Here is a 15,847-nt window from a genome sequence, read left to right on the forward strand (position 1 = left end):
TTATGAAATTAATATATTATGAAATTAATTAATTATATGTCCTGTGTATGTGTATTCGAAAATGAAATAAATTAAAAAAAGAAAGTATTTGGTCATATTTAAAGGATATGAGTTGAAAATGAAATAAATTAAAGAAATAGAGTATTTGATAATATTTAGAGGATATGAGTTGGAGAAGGTTTTTGAAAAGGCAAAAACTTGTGTGAGACGGTCTCACGGATCGTATTTTGTGAGACTGATATCTTATTTGGGTCATCCATGAAAAAATATACTTTTTATGCTAAGAGTATTACTTTTTATTGTGAATATCGGTAGGGTTGACCCGTCTCACAGATAAAGATTCGTGAGACCGTCTCACAAAAGACCTACTCTTTTGAATGGATCTCTATTTTGGAGGATAGATGATGAAAAATAGATGATATGGATTGGAGATGGCCTAAGAAGAGAAAACTCATTGGAAGACAAAAGCCCTTCAGAATTCCAGTCGCTTTGAGAAGACGAACGCGCACGATACGATGCTTGACCAATGAATGTGGAAGTTGGACCAAACTATAAGGAATATACGAACAAAAGCAGGGGAAAATTTTCAGAAAAAGTCTCAACAAGTTCATTAACAAACTCTACAACAAAAAGCTTCTGCAAATCTCATTTATTCAAGTTCATCATAGTTTGTTTATTTTCAGTTATCAGACACATAATTTTTTTAATTTTTAATATATTCTTTCAGCTTTTAATTTCATTTTTAATGGTAAAAGATGGTGAACCCAATTCATAATAGCGCAATTAATTTTGTTGTTGTACATGAATTTCTCTTCTACAATTTCCGTCAAATTCTTAATTTAATTTCTTAGTTATGTGGTTTATCGAAGGAGTTAGAGCTAACAACCGAATCGAGATCCACGTCGTTGGATCGTATAAGTTAGATTATTCACACTATACCACGATTTCATGCCCGACATCCCACGATTTTCCTGTGCAAATAACATCGTTTATAAAAAGCACTCATCATGAGTTTTAAAGAAGTCTACGATCAAAGTGTTTATGGTTCTATTTAGTAAGAAATAAGAAATCTTTTGATTAAAAGTACATAAAATTCAAATTTGTTGAAAAAAATAAAGAAATTTCTAATAAAAAAAAAAATTGTGATAGTTCCAACTCATCCAAGGGCAATCAAGTCATTAGACATTCTGCTGACACATGAACTGTTAAAAAGGAAATTGGGAGTGAGAATCAAAACCTAGATTCCGTTGACAATAATAGCATAATAACGAAACGATCCGGACACAGGAGAGGTTTACTTGAGTCGAGAGCCGAAAACCGTTAGAAATCTGTGTAGCGAGGCGAAACCTGGATGGATTTCAAAGAGGGCTGGCTGTAAACGCCGAATATTTCGCTCAAAACCGTCATTTCACTCGTATATCATCATTGTATTTACTGGATTACTGTACTTGCTACTGAATTTTTTAGCCCAAGGGTTGTGGGTAGAATTCTTGAATTTTTGTTGCCTTCTCTCTTTTTGAAGCAGGAGTAAAGTTATGGGTTCTTCTACATATAATGATGCATCTCAGAAACAGCTTGAAGATGAGCTCATCGATGCTGGGAGTAGGCTTCTCATTCTTTCGTCTTCCATCGATGAGCTTCTTAGCCTTCTTCAGGTATAAATTCACTTTTTGGGCCTACTCTTGTGCACAGTGGCTTTGATTGTGCGGTTTTTTTAAGACTCTGTTTTCATTCTGACAGAGGGACAGATTTGTGCGGGATGCCTTTAAATGTCAAAATCTATAGTTATATGCACATGCAGCGACACGTTTTGTGAAAATGTCAGTTGAATCTGCGAATTTTTTTAAATTTTATTCACTTTCACCGTGACTTTTTTTGGTTTGGTCTCTTCTGTTTGCCTAGTTAGCTTAAGTCCCGTCGATTGAGTTCTTTCTTTTTTATGCCTCTACGATTCGTACCTATGAATTCCGAATTCTTTTCTGTTTGGTGTCTGTATAGGCCGTCTACAGTTTGTTAAGCTTTAGTTTCGAATTGGGACAACAAGCTTTGGTCATTCATATTACTTTCTCTGGGTTCCTGACTACATTTTTCTTGATAAGTAATTAACGCGCTGTGTTGATGAACTTGATGCATCTAAATGAGTTTGTGTGATGCAAGATGTATTCGCTAAAATGATTAACTAGATTTGTACATTTTTCGATAATGGAGATACATTCTTTAAGTTGTTTTATCACTAGGTCGCATCCTGTTTGTGCAACCTATATTCGTCTAATATCCTGAATATCTATGCGAAGTTGATCTCTTTATGTTTTCTAAATCTTTCTCATGCAAAACCTTTTTTGACAGATAGCTTGAGTGTGAGCCCTAAACACATTAGCTTAAAATAATCCATCTTGGAAGCATCAAATTGACTGTGATCTTGTATACATGTGTCACTAACCCTACGCATTGCCTTAATTGTTTTTCCATCCATCAACGTGAACCTTATCTTATTAGAATATAATGAACATTTTCTATTTCTTTCAGAAAGCAGAGAAACTTTTAATCAAGGTACGCCAACAGCCACCTAGGTCTACAGGGGATGCACTTCTTCCGGTGATGAAGGCATTGGTTACTGATGACCTCTTGAGGCACGTAGATGTAAATGTTCAAGTAGCTGTTGCATCTTGTATTAATGAACTTACAAGAATAACTGCTCCGAATCCTCCATATAGTGATGATGAAATGAAGGTATGCGGATACATGTCGGTTTATCTGTCATGTTAGTGTGGTGCCCATATTATCCTTTTCTCATTCATTTTTCGCTGAAGATGCCAAATTTATATATGAAGCGACTGGCTTTTGGTTGTTTATACAGGAAGTTTTCCGATTGTTCATGATTGCATTCAAGCAGCTGCCCTGTGAGTCAGGTCCTAATTATTCTAGAGCCACACAGATTCTTGAAACTGTAGCTAAAGTGAGATCATGCCTGATACTGCTGGATATAGATTGTGATGCCCTGGTTTTGGAGATGTTCCAACTGTTTTTTTCTACCATCAGGTGAGTCCTCGAATAAGGATGTATTACCTTTACTTGAAAAGGTTGGTATTTACGTGCCCTGCTTATGAGGCCAAGCTTTTAAACAATTCTCCTGTGACAATTGGTGTTACTGTGTGATAATTGTTTGACATGGATTTAGCCTTTCTTTTGGCAATGCCTGTTAGATGAGTTTTTCATTCCATTGAAGGTGCAGTCGACCCTCGAATATCTTGAAATACATGGAAATGATAATGATTTTGGTGATAGAAGAAAGTGATGAAATTTCACTGGAACTTCTGATGCCTCTCTTAATTAGTGTTAGGAAGGACTGTGAGGTAGTTGTTCTCTTCTTGGTCTTTATTGCAAACTATACTTTGATACCGTATTATTGTTATTCCATTTGTCAATTGTGTTTACATTGTTTCTTTGCTTCAGAATATTTCACCTGTTTCGTTCGAGTTGGGGAAAACTGTCTTTAAAAAATGCAGAACAAAACTCGAGCCACGTCTTAGAGAAGCTGTGGAGACAATGAATCTTGACGTTGATGATTATGCTGAGATTTTTTCTTCTCTTTCTGAGGATTTGTCTAATGGAAATAACATGGTTTGCTTCTTTTTTTCTGCACATCTTTTTGAATTAAAAATGGTCTTACATTGCCTTGGTATTGATCGAGAAAGTTTAGTAAACCATATATGATTAACGGGAGTTGAGGGAACTTTTGAATTGAAATGAGCAACCAAATATCCTCTTGTATTTATCGAATTTCAAAAGTATCTTGATGTAGCATGTCCTTGGTCATGTAAAAATCTATGGCCTTAGTTGTGTGTATTTTTCGGGAATATTTTTCTGTCCTTCAAAACAAAATTAATAATTTTCCATCCTTGCTAATATGAATTACTGTGATGTTCCCCTTCTAGCTATGGATGAGGTCATTAATTGGTGATTTTAAAAATGAAATTCTATTAAAACTATGTTGTCTGCTTGATATAACAAAAGAATTCGTCACATCTACTGTTTAGGCAACTTATTTAGATGATTACACTGTCTATTTTTCCTTTTGGACAAAATCATGTAAATCATTAGCCTGTAACCTGTTTTTTTTATTCATATCTTCTTCTGTGAATCAGGTGGCAAAGGAAGCTGCATCAGCCGGTAAAACTACTGAAATTGGTCTGTCCAGTGCTGGTATATCCAAGTTAGATGGACTTTCCAAGACTGAGCTGGAAGATAGTTCTCCTTTAAACAAGGAAGACAGTGGAAATGAGCAACCTGCTGATAATTACGCAGGATCTGATAATAAAGAGGTGGGTGCTGCAGAAATGTTGCAAACAGAAATGGATAATCGAGTTGCACGAAAAAGAGGCAGAAAACCTAAATCCTTTATAAAACCAAGGGAGGGGCATGAAGGCAAGGATTCTTGTGAAGTATCATGTAATGTCGAGAGTGACAATGACTTGGCTTTGGCATCCAAACCTGGAAATGCGAGCGAGCTTAATTATTCTTCACGTAAAGACTATGATTCTGCTAATGAAGGAAGTCTTCGCAGAAGGGGTCGGTCAAAGATGAAAGAGAATATAATTACCCAGGGCAGTAATCTAGAATTGACTTCAACACCAAAAAGCAGGATCTTGCGAACTGCGGTGAAGGAGAAAGGTTCCGGCGCTTCAAAGGGGACTGACAAGAAGAATATTTCTGGATCGAGAATCATTAAAGCAAAAAAGGAAGAGGACCTTGACACCGAGATAATAGGAAACCTTAGAATTAATATCCAAAAACATGAGTCAGAAGATATCTTGGACAAGGTAATTAAACTAGGTCTTTGATTGTTGTGGGCTTTTGACTTCTGGCCCATAAAGTTCTTCAATTTTTAATTATTCTTGTGACTGGTGACTCAGATGGTAGAGTCTCCTGTTTCTGGAGCTTCAAGATCCAAGCATCCAAGGAATTTGCCTTCAAAAACTGAGAAGGTACTGTCATATTTTATGATAGGGTGTAAAATTCAAATATCATTTGTAATTCTTACTCTCATGATTATTTTTAAACATGTGCTGACAATCCAGATGTCCAAAGGATCACGTGTTGATTATGGGGAGGAAGTAGTTAATTTGAGGATACAAGTTTGGTGGCCGATGGACAAAGCGTACGTACTAATGCTGAGTTAGTTTTCTGTTTTAATTTGGTTGTGATTACATTTTGTTGTCATGCTTTCAAATGTTCTCAGTTTGTCCTTGAATAAAGTGTATTTGGTGTTTGACTAACGTAAATCTCCCACCCATGCCCATGCCCATGCCCAAAATAAAAGATAACATTTCCCCTGAATTCTTTGTACTTGGAATCAATGTCTTGTTAGTCTTCTAGTGTGATTAGGATGATGTTGTTGGCTAAGGCAATGCTAATCATTTATCCTAGTGATTATATAGTTTGCACCTTAAGTTTCATGTGTTAAAAACACAAGAAATAACTTCAGTTTGCTTACTTTTGGCATAGGCCATTTATTTTTTTTATTCTTTTTTGTCAAAATCAGAAGTTTAGTAATATGCCCCTTCAATCTACATCAATGAGATCTGACCTATGATACACATACGGTTCTGTAGACTGCACAGAAGACTAGGTCTCACCGATTAGACGATTTCTTTTTAAGGTCAGCACCATATTTTGCTTCTCTCAAAGTTTCGAGGGTGCCTCTCTTGTAAATATGAAGGAGCAGTATGGTGTTGTGTCCCTGGGTTTTTGTGGTTGTCTGTTTGGTTTCTTTAAATTTAAAATCTGTGTATCACGAGAATCTTCCAAAAGTTTTCGTGTGTTGGTAAAACTAAACTTGAGTGAAGATGTCTTGTAGCTGAAAAAGGTTGATACTAAGAAGTGTATTTCTACCTGTTGATGGGCATCAGTGCAGAAAGACAGTGTCCCATAGTGTTACTGGTTTGATATTTTTATGTTGATAATATTAGAAAAGTGAAAATGCGAAGTTAGAAAAGAGAGTTTCGGTGGGAATTAAGTTTTATATGGAAGTGTAAATGGTGAAATTGGTAACTTGTAGGGGGTGTCTAAAGCAAAGGTTACTCAGGGAGGGGAATGTTTTCTTGTTTAGGTGGGAATTAAGCTTTCTATTACACTGTATTGAACAACTTTGTTCATATATTTTTTTAAAAAAAGTTGCGATTACAGAGATGGTGGATGAGTCATCCACGGTACATCAACCTAATAATCAGTATTAGAATTTCAGAGGTAAATAAAACGCCAATCCCTAACTAGGTCTGATAAAAGTAAGTGATGAAACACTGGCACGTTAGTCGTCCATTTTGCTACCCTGAATCTAATCTTCTCCCATAAATCATCCGACGAGTATGCTTTGTCACTGAAAATTCTGTTATTGCGCTCCATCCATGTCGACCTAAAGATACAATGCACAATGATGTACCAGAAAATCCTTGCTCCCCTTCCAAAGTGAATTCCGTTTTCCACGACAAACATGTCTCTGGAAGATGCTGGAAAAACCCACTCGAAGCACAGGTGTTGCATAACCCTATTCCAGATGTGTCTCGTAAAAGAGCAGTGTATCAGAAGATGATCTTGATTCTCCTCACTTGTCTTGCACAATATGCACCACTGTGGACCTAATACCTGACTCGGTTGTCTCTTCTGTAAAGTGTCACAAGTTTGCAATCTGCCCAGAGCAACTATCCAAGAAAAAACCTTAACCTTTTGTGGGATCGGTACTTTCCAGACGTTAGTGAAATAAGCTGAGAAATGATTATTAATATCTGGGAAAAAAGAAGAGTGAAGAGAGTTGACAGAAAAAACACCCGATGAATCCCCTAACCACACCCTTGCATCAGCCGAACCCACACTCAAAGAAACTGACTCTAAAATCCCTAAAAGGGTAGCGTACTCTCCCAACTCGACGTCATTCAACCCTCTTCTGAACCTCACATCCCACTGAAAAGCCGAATCACCCTGAGTACCAAAGACCGAGTAAAAATGAGCAATTGGTTTATTGATAAACGAAGAAAGTAGGAAAAGGTGAGGAAACCGATCTTTGAAAGACAACCCACCCGCCCACCTATCCTCCCAAAACCGCAATAGATTCCCTCTCTTTAGCACTGTACCAATCAAGTGTTGACAAGAAGAATGGGACCGAGAAATAAACTTCCAAGGGCTTCTGAAAGTCGAATTTCTTGCCGCCCTTACATCCCTTCCATTATCTTCAAATCCATAAATGCTTCCCACAACTCTCTTCCACATAGAATCTTCTTCTATCGCACATCTCCACCACCACTTCCCTAACAGTGCTTTATTCTTGAAACATATACTCCCCAATCCTAAACCTCCCAATTCTTTCAGTTTGCACACCTGAGTCCAATTTACAACATGGCAGTGAATCTCCTCGTCTGCACCGTCCCAGAGAAAGTTCCTCATTAAAGTTTCCATTTGCTTCGCTTCTCGTTGGGGTACCATAAAAAGTGACATAAAGTAAGTAGGCAAAGCGCTTAACACCGAAGTAATCAAAGTTAGTCGCCCACCCCTAGATAAGAAAGCCTTTTCCAACTCGCCAATTTAGTTGACATCTTAGAGACTACCGGTGCCCAAAATTCAGCCCTCATGGGGTCTCCTCCCAATGGTGCCCCGAGGTAAATAGTAGGCCACTTTTCTTTCTTGCAACCAACCGCTTCCGATAAACCTTCTACCTCTTCATCCGAATGATTGAGTCCCAACAATGAACTCTTTTCAAAATTTATTTTTAGTCCCGATTTTGAGCAGAAAGATTTAAGTAGTTCGACAACGGTAAACAAGTGGTTATCAGTTTGAACGAGGAACAGTGTGTCATCCGCAAATTGTATGTGAGAAATTTCTACTCTGTCTTTCCCAACCTCAAGTCCTCTCACGGCATCTGTTGATTTAGCCTTATCAACCAATCTCCCTAACGTGTCTACTACTAAATTAAACAGAAAAAAGGATAATGGGTCATCTTGTCTGAGTCCCCTCTCCCCCTTGAATTTCCCTCTCGGTCTGCCGTTGCTGAAAATTGAATACGACACATTTGAAACGCAACCATTGATCCACGTTCTCCACTTATCCCCGAACCCCTTTTTTTGAAGCACAAAATCTAAAAATCTCCAATCCACATTGTCATAAGCCTTTTCCAAATCAACTTTCAATATCCATCCTTTTTTCTTTTTCCTTCTATACTCCTCCACAACTTCGTTCGCTATGAGACAACAGTCTGTTATCTGTCTACCTTGAATGAAAGCGCACTGATTTTCCGCCACAGTTTTGCTCAAGACTTTTTTCATTCGATTCGTCAAGACCTTTGCCAAAATTTTGTAGAAACTCGTAATTAGGCTGATTGGTCTAAAGTCTTTAACCTTCGTTGCATCTTTTTTCCTTGTGATCAAGCAGATGTATGTTTCGTTCGTTTTTCCATTAACAATACCATTTTCGAAAAAATCGGCGAACACTTTCAAAAGGTCATCTTTGATCGTATCCCAAGTTTTTTGATAAAAAGCTAAAGTGAACCCATCCGGCCCCGGAGCTTTTGCACCGTCGCATTCAAACACGGCTCCTCTGATCTCCTCCTCCGAGAAAGGCTGTTCCAACTGCTCGGTCTCCATCATGTTAATTGGCATCCATTCCACCCCATCTAGACCGGATCCATCCCCTTCAGATTTTCTGTATAACTGTTGTAGTACCCAATGATTGCATTCTCAATCTGTAACTCGTTTGAAGTCACTGACCCATCTTCCAACTCTATCTTGTCTATAATCGCTATGTTTCAGTTAACAAATTTTGTCTGATGTACCTTAGATATGAATTTGGTCTAGTACTGATTTTTTGTTTTAAAAAAAAAAGTATTACTCAATTACCATCTCAAAATGAGAACATATACATCACAGCTAACCATGAAATAAAAAAAAAAGAAAAAAAAGGTGGACTCATTTACCATCTCAAAATGAGTACTATATACATTACAGCTAACTGATAAGTGCAAGAATTGCACTTAATTTATACAAGAATCCATTTGAGTTGTGTTAGTTTCGAACAGAATTATGCGTTTTTGTGTTGTTTTGAATGTCAATACAGGAATGGAGAAAAAGATGTACATGAAGCCACATTGATGCAAGAAAAACAAAAGAATGCGCACGGCCGCACCAGAACACGCCACAAAGTTGCAGCAGGCACGCCAGAAGGGTGCACGCGGCCGCTCCAGAGTCCAGAACACGCGCAGCCGCACGCAGGGCAGACGCAGTACTCAAGCAGCTTGCGCGCGGTAGCGCCGGATCACACGCACCCGCACGCAAGAGGCGTTCAGAAACCAACTTAGAGCCGCCACACGTGAATAAAAGGGAGAAAACCTAGAACAAAAAGGACGGCCGTTTTTCTGAAGATGCAAATTCGCTTACACGGATCACAAAAGACTTTAATGGTGATTATTTGGCACATAAGATATTCAACACAAGTATACAAAAATTGATTAATGATGTCAAACAATGAGATGCTTACATGCAAATGATTAAAGTCCATACTTGCTAACCATGTGTCTCAGGTATCCATAAGCTTGACTTGAACAAATTTTCTCCACTGATATATTGGATAAATGTGACAAGGTTAATAGGTCTTGTAGGCTTTTAACGTTAGGCTGTGGCTCATGGCTACAATAAAGGGTATGTAAATCAAAATTTGAGAGAAATATTTAAATTCATCATTTTTACTCATTTTTATTCTCATTTCATTCACCATCCACTTTTTGATTTCTTTATCATTCACATCTTTCATTTCCCATTTTTTTCTTCTTTACCACTTTTGATTCATTTTTTTCATTGTTTTTCTTCTTTTTGTTTCTTTTTCAACACATTTGTTTTTCTGTTTCTTTTCAAGGAGTGGTTGAATCATTTCAACACCAATGAACTTATTTCTCTCAAAATTAGGTAGGATAGTAAGCGTATAAGCTTCATTTGGTAGTTGTTGTGGGATATAAAATAGATACAAGTGAGGGATAATTGTATGTCATTGACACACTCCACTTGATTTTTAGTAATCTCAAAATGGGTCACTAAGGACATTTCATTTACATTTGGTAGGCTCGAAGGCTTAAACGGTTCCAAAGATTGCCTAAATCATTCCTATGTCATATATTATCCGTATTTCGTCTCGAAAAGTGTTCAAACAAGTTCTAGATTACCCTCAATCCATTAGTTATCTCATACAAATCAATCACATGCACTGTTCAACCAAAATGATATCTGAGGTAGGTACACAAAAAAAATTCAAGCATCTCAATCAACTCGAGGCTCGATGGACTAACAATAGATAATAAACAATGAAAACAGACCCAAAAATATTTTAAAAATTGCCTATCATCTATGTCTTTGCAAAAGTGTCAGTCAATGTCTTGTAAGAATTACTAAAAATCAGATCTCCATTGTCTACTTAGCATCACAGGTATGTAAATTGTATCTAAGCATCGATAACATCAACAAACATGGCAGTGCAAAAAAAAATATGACTCCCAAGTTATCATTAACACATATATGCTTCAGAACCACAATTTCATTTTCATAATCGGCCACACAATGACTTATCCATGACTTTTTTCTAACGATTTTTTTTAGCGACCTATAGATAAAATTACTCAACCCCTCTGACCTTACAGTATGCATTGTCCTCAATGTATAAATCAAAAGAGCGTGACAACACATACCTCATGCACGAGTGCTAGAACTCGTTGCCCCAGTCGTCATCCGCGGCATCTTCAACTTCCTCATATATAGAGATGACAGCATCTGGCGGTCATTGGGCGAGCTCCTCTTTTGCTCGATTTCTTCCACAACCACACAGTCAGGAGTGGCTAAATCTAGCCCTCTTTCCCTTATAATCGACCGAGATAGAGTACTTTCATAGATGCGGAGGGCTTCCTCATTCCAAAATTTGTTAGGATCATAGGGACAAGAAGAGGAAGCTGAGTCCTTTGATTTTTTTTCTTGGCGACATGATGTTCAATAATATTCCACTACACTTTCAAAATCAAATATAGAGCACTACTCTACCCAAATCACTTAATTGCTTGAAATTAGTGCAAACAATGACAAATGGAAGAATTTGTAACCTTGAAGGAAGAAATTGACCGGCGGCGGCGGCGGCTAGTTGAGCGGATGAGGAGGCGGCGGCAGAGCTCTGTAGGGTTGGAGATGGAGGAGAGTGTTTGTGGAAGGGGAGGAGAGTGTTTGTGGAAAAGCTGAAATATCCAATCGGGAAATTAAACAAATATTGGAGAAGACTGCCAACATTAATCGGAATGATTGGGCCATTAAGTTGGATGATGCGTCGTGGGCTTATCGGACTGCTTTCAAAACGCGTATTGGGATGTCTCCCTATAGGCTGGTTTTTACATGTAATTATCTCATTGCTTAACATCATTAATCATTTTTGGTATACTTGTGTTGAATATCTTATGAGCCAAATAATCACCATTAAGGTCTTTTGTGATCTTTGTAAGTGAATTTGCATCTTAATGGAGTGTGGGTTGAATTGAACTGAAGATTTCTTGAGTTGCGAGTGGGTGTTGTGAATTTATTTGAGCATTCGATTGGGTAAATAAACGTTGAAACATCACACACGCACGTGACTCTTGAGTAATTGTGAATCACATGAAAATGGATAAGTCGGAGGCTAAGGTCTATGGTTGCATATCCATAACTGATAGTTGTTAGCTTTAATTATTGAGTAAATTTTTATTTTTATTTTGCTCGGGACTAGCAAAAGTTCAAGTTTTGGGGGTTTGATAAGTGCAAGAATTGCACTTAATTTATACAAGAACCCATTTGAATTATGTTAGTTTCGAACGGAATTATGTGTTTTTGGGTTGTTTTGAATGTCAATACAGGAATGGAGAAAAAATGTACATGAACATTTATGCAAGAAAAACAGAAGAACACGCGCGGCCACGCCAGAACACCCGCAACCACGCGCGCAGAGTTGAAGCAGGCATGCCAGAAGGGTGTGCGCGGCCGCGCCAGAACACGCGCAGCCGTGCGCACAGGGCAGACGCAGTACTCCAGTAGCTTGCGCGCGGTAGCGCCGGATCATGCGCACCCGCACGCAAGAGGCGTGCAGAAACCAACTTAGAGCCGCTACGCGTGAATAAAAGGGAGAAAACCTAGAACATAAAGGACGTCCGTTTTTCTGAAGAAACAACGTGAGAGAAACGCAGTGCACACGCACGAGACGAAGAATTGGAACGCAAGACTTGATCGCAATGACGAAGAACGACGAATGTGGGGACAGAGACGTCACTTCTGATTTGTTATCTTATTCGTTCGCCTTTAATTTCTTGTGTTTGAGATGTCTAGACTTTCAAACTTGCGTGGTTTTTGTTTAGATTTCGCTATGAACTAACTTTTCCATTCTAGAGGATGACGTAGTTTTGTTGACACGATAATTCTGACTCAGTTGTTTATATGATTGAATTCTTTTTGGTTTAATTATGTTTTCTTGTTCTTATCGCTTTCAATTTACTGGCCATAAATTGTTTGTTTTCTGATTAATTCTACCACTCGGAAGAGGGACTAGAATTATAGATAATTAGAGACACAACGTTAAATGTTTATGTTGTTCGGAATGCGCATAACTTTAGCGAGGCTTAGGTAAGATCATCATTTGAATATATCATTTGAATTTAGATTTTTATTAGAAATGTTTGAATAAAATTTTGAATGATACAATTTATTAGTCACTTGGGAAAGGGAGAATAAAATAATTAAGTGTTTTTGGCTGTTAAATGTTTGGAATTCATGAATATAAATGCAACTAGGAATGATTATCGTGGAAACTAAGTGAAATCACTCCTATAGATATTTTCTGTCATTGATATTTTATCAATTAGGTGATTAGATTATTAGCTATTTTTAATTTATTCGTTCTAAGTAAACCAAACCTGTTATTGATTTTTCTTAATAAAGTCATGATTATTTTAATTACAAACACTGATATACTTTTACATACACTCCTCGTGGGAACGATACTTTACGCTCATATATTAAAACTTGACAACCGTGCCCTTGCGAGCGGAAAATACGCAACACTAACCATGACATCAAAAAATAGAATCCACCAACACTACATTGTGTCAGCAATACTGCGGTTGTGAAGAAGTAGAGCCAAGATAAATAATCAGTTTATAGGATAGAAATGCAGCCCAGAAGTTTGGTATGGTATTAGCTCATTTGTTACTCATACTACATGTGTAAAACATGAGTTTAATCAAGGTTCTTGCATGCAGGTTTTACCCAGGGACTGTCAAAGCTTTTGATCCTGTCTCAAAGAAGCACAAGGTGATAAGATGCTTTCTTCTCGTATCTGGTTCTTATCCTTTTTATGTGTCCCATCTATGTTTCTTTTGAACTCTTCAGCTTTTGTTTGAGCTCATTATGCACTTAAACCTTATATCAAACCTAAACATAAAAAAGGATTTTGACATATCAATGGAGGAGTTCTTCAGGTCATGTCATTTACTCTGGAAATTTATCCAAATTCATTTCATCAGTTTCTGTTTTCTATATTGACGGTTATAGTTTCTGTTGTCTTGTAGATTAATTATGATGATGGAGAAGAAGAAATATTGAACCTGAGAAAAGAAAGATGGGAAATTCTCAATGACAAAAAACCTGGACAAGTCAGATTCCTTTTAAATTTTTGTGATGCAACGGTGCTATACGTTCCATTTATATTGTTATTATGCTCTCTCTATCTTGCCTCCCTTATGATCTTGCATATTTAATTATATAGGCACACCTCCTTCGCCAACAAGAAGCTGATCATACATCTCATACCAAAGGGCCCACCAAGTAAGTATAATTATTTAGAGCTCCATTCTTTGCATCCGATGTTTAGATTCCTTTCTGTGTGGACTCTGGAGTATGAAAGTTGTTTACTAGCCTAACATGTTTGTTTAGATATTGGTTCAAGGGTTTGGTCTTCACTGACTAGCCCATACTACTCATCTTGAAAGCCTATTTATAATTCAGCGGATATATAAAAAAAATATTTGTACAGTTTAGCGTTGGAGTGATAGCAATTCACATTCTTAATACAACTGCCAATGCATCTTGTTTTACTGAGAATTGTCATTCATTTTATTCCCTCACTTGTTAAGGAACTTGAAGTATTCTGATGAATTTGAGCAGGAGTCAGAAAAATACTACGAAAAGGAAGGTATTTTCCCCAAGAAAACAAAAGGCTACCCCTTCAGCTAAAAGGTTGATTCTCCTTTCTTTGCTTTACTGTCTTCGACAGATTTTGTAATGGAGAGTTGTTTAGTCCTAGCAAATTTTTATATGATGTCTGATTATTAATTTTTAACAATTGTCGCAACTAAATGACTAATTACGTTCAAATGGCATGCGTGTCTGCTGTCAGATCAAAAAGTGAAAGCTATCATGGAGAATCTGAAGTCGTAGATAATTCTGCATTGGATGTCATGCACCAGAAAGGTGAAATTACCAACAAAGAGAGAGAGACAGAAGCCTCGACAAAACATGATGAAGAAATCCTTGCCGGCAAGGATATATTGGAAACAGCTATTGATAAGATGGAACCCGACCTTAACACCTCCAATATGTAACAAAAGTGGAAATGCATGGAAAGTAGGTTGACAATTTTGATTTCAATCACTAGAATGTTCCCAGAATCGGCCCGAGATAAGTTTAAACCTGGTGATGCTTTTCCCATGTGTTATTGCTTGATCCTAATGTACATGTCAAGTACAAACTTGAAACAAGAAACTGCTACTTGTAATTGTATGTCTGTTACCCTTAGTTCTTTTGTAGGAATGTTATGTGTGACGTTTGCGCTGTGTGTGTGATTTAGGCTTTCGATGAAGGGAAAACTATAGTTCAGTTGTACACAAGGCCTCGAGTTATTCTTAAAGTTTTCGTTCTTCTAGTCTCTGTGTGGTTGTTACAGAATGTTGAAATATATTATGTATTATTAAATTTGAGACACTTAGAATAACTAACTTTTGGTGTCATTGTCTGTTTTAATAATTATATATATTAATAAAGTGTTAAAACTTTGATGCAAGTAACATGTAGTTCAACAGATAGAGTCTTTATTTTATAAGCATCAATTTGTAGATTCAATTCTTATTTGATTTTTTTCTTTTCTTTTTCGAATTTATTTTTTAATTCATGTATCAAAATTGTTTTTTCACTATTTTTTATAATTATATTTTGGTTTTCATTTAAATATAAATCAAATTAATTATAAAAAATATATTAATAACGCAATGTGTGTTTCGGTGTACTAGTGTATAGTATGGGTGAACTGAAATAAAGAACCTGAGAATATGATTTTGCTTTATTTTGATGATTAACCCGACTTAGTTTATAATCAGGTTGGTTTTATGAAAGTGAAACCCAAACCTGGCTAGATATTTGATATTATAGAAACAATGTTCTTTTATTTTTTCAATTTTTTGTTTATTTTAGCTTTAAAATCAGTTTGAGTTTTTGTACAATATTTTATCAAGATTGTATAAACGTTCGTTTTTAGAAATTGCTCTCGCTTAGTTATCTTCTTGCATGTTTTTATTATGTTTCATGTTAATTTTGAATGATTTCAATTTCATCTAATAATAAAATTTTTTGAAATCAATTATATTTTGTATAACTAATGCGTAAATAAATAAGATATGAATTTAAGATTTCTTATATTTGTTTACGTACATATATATCCGTCATGGTTCCACAAAGTACAACTCATCACAAATAATCGAATGATACCGTCAACTAATCAATTAAAAGTAACTACAAACAAGCTATTAATAAAGTAGACA

The 15,847-nt window shown here is 36.7% G+C and overlaps 1 protein-coding gene across 7 annotated transcripts; it reads left to right on the forward strand.

Annotated features, from left to right (window-relative positions):
• Positions 1 to 1,201: 1,201 nt before the first annotated feature.
• Positions 1,202 to 15,024, forward strand: LOC140976502 (sister chromatid cohesion protein PDS5 homolog D). Of its 7 annotated transcripts, none has more exons than XM_073440713.1 (14): positions 1,202 to 1,427; positions 1,523 to 1,655; positions 2,527 to 2,730; positions 2,858 to 3,039; positions 3,227 to 3,353; positions 3,454 to 3,621; positions 4,146 to 4,820; positions 4,914 to 4,985; positions 5,079 to 5,158; positions 13,295 to 13,346; positions 13,604 to 13,687; positions 13,801 to 13,859; positions 14,168 to 14,270; positions 14,431 to 15,024. In XM_073440713.1, the coding sequence occupies exons 2-13, from the start codon at positions 1,536 to 1,538 to the stop codon at positions 14,265 to 14,267; spliced, it is 1,923 nt and encodes a 640-aa protein (XP_073296814.1). In that variant the 5' UTR covers positions 1,202 to 1,427; positions 1,523 to 1,535; the 3' UTR covers positions 14,268 to 14,270; positions 14,431 to 15,024. The 7 variants fall into 7 exon arrangements, with proteins under 7 accessions (XP_073296814.1, XP_073296813.1, XP_073296809.1 ...); XM_073440712.1 differs by having other exon boundaries at positions 1,203 to 1,427; positions 3,233 to 3,353; positions 14,199 to 14,270; XM_073440708.1 differs by having other exon boundaries at positions 1,204 to 1,427; positions 14,199 to 14,270.
• The last annotated feature ends 823 nt before the right edge of the window (positions 15,025 to 15,847 follow it).

This window comes from Primulina huaijiensis, chromosome 5 (genome assembly GCF_012295235.1).
Source record: "Primulina huaijiensis isolate GDHJ02 chromosome 5, ASM1229523v2, whole genome shotgun sequence".
Taxonomy (NCBI): Eukaryota; Viridiplantae; Streptophyta; class Magnoliopsida; order Lamiales; family Gesneriaceae; genus Primulina; species Primulina huaijiensis.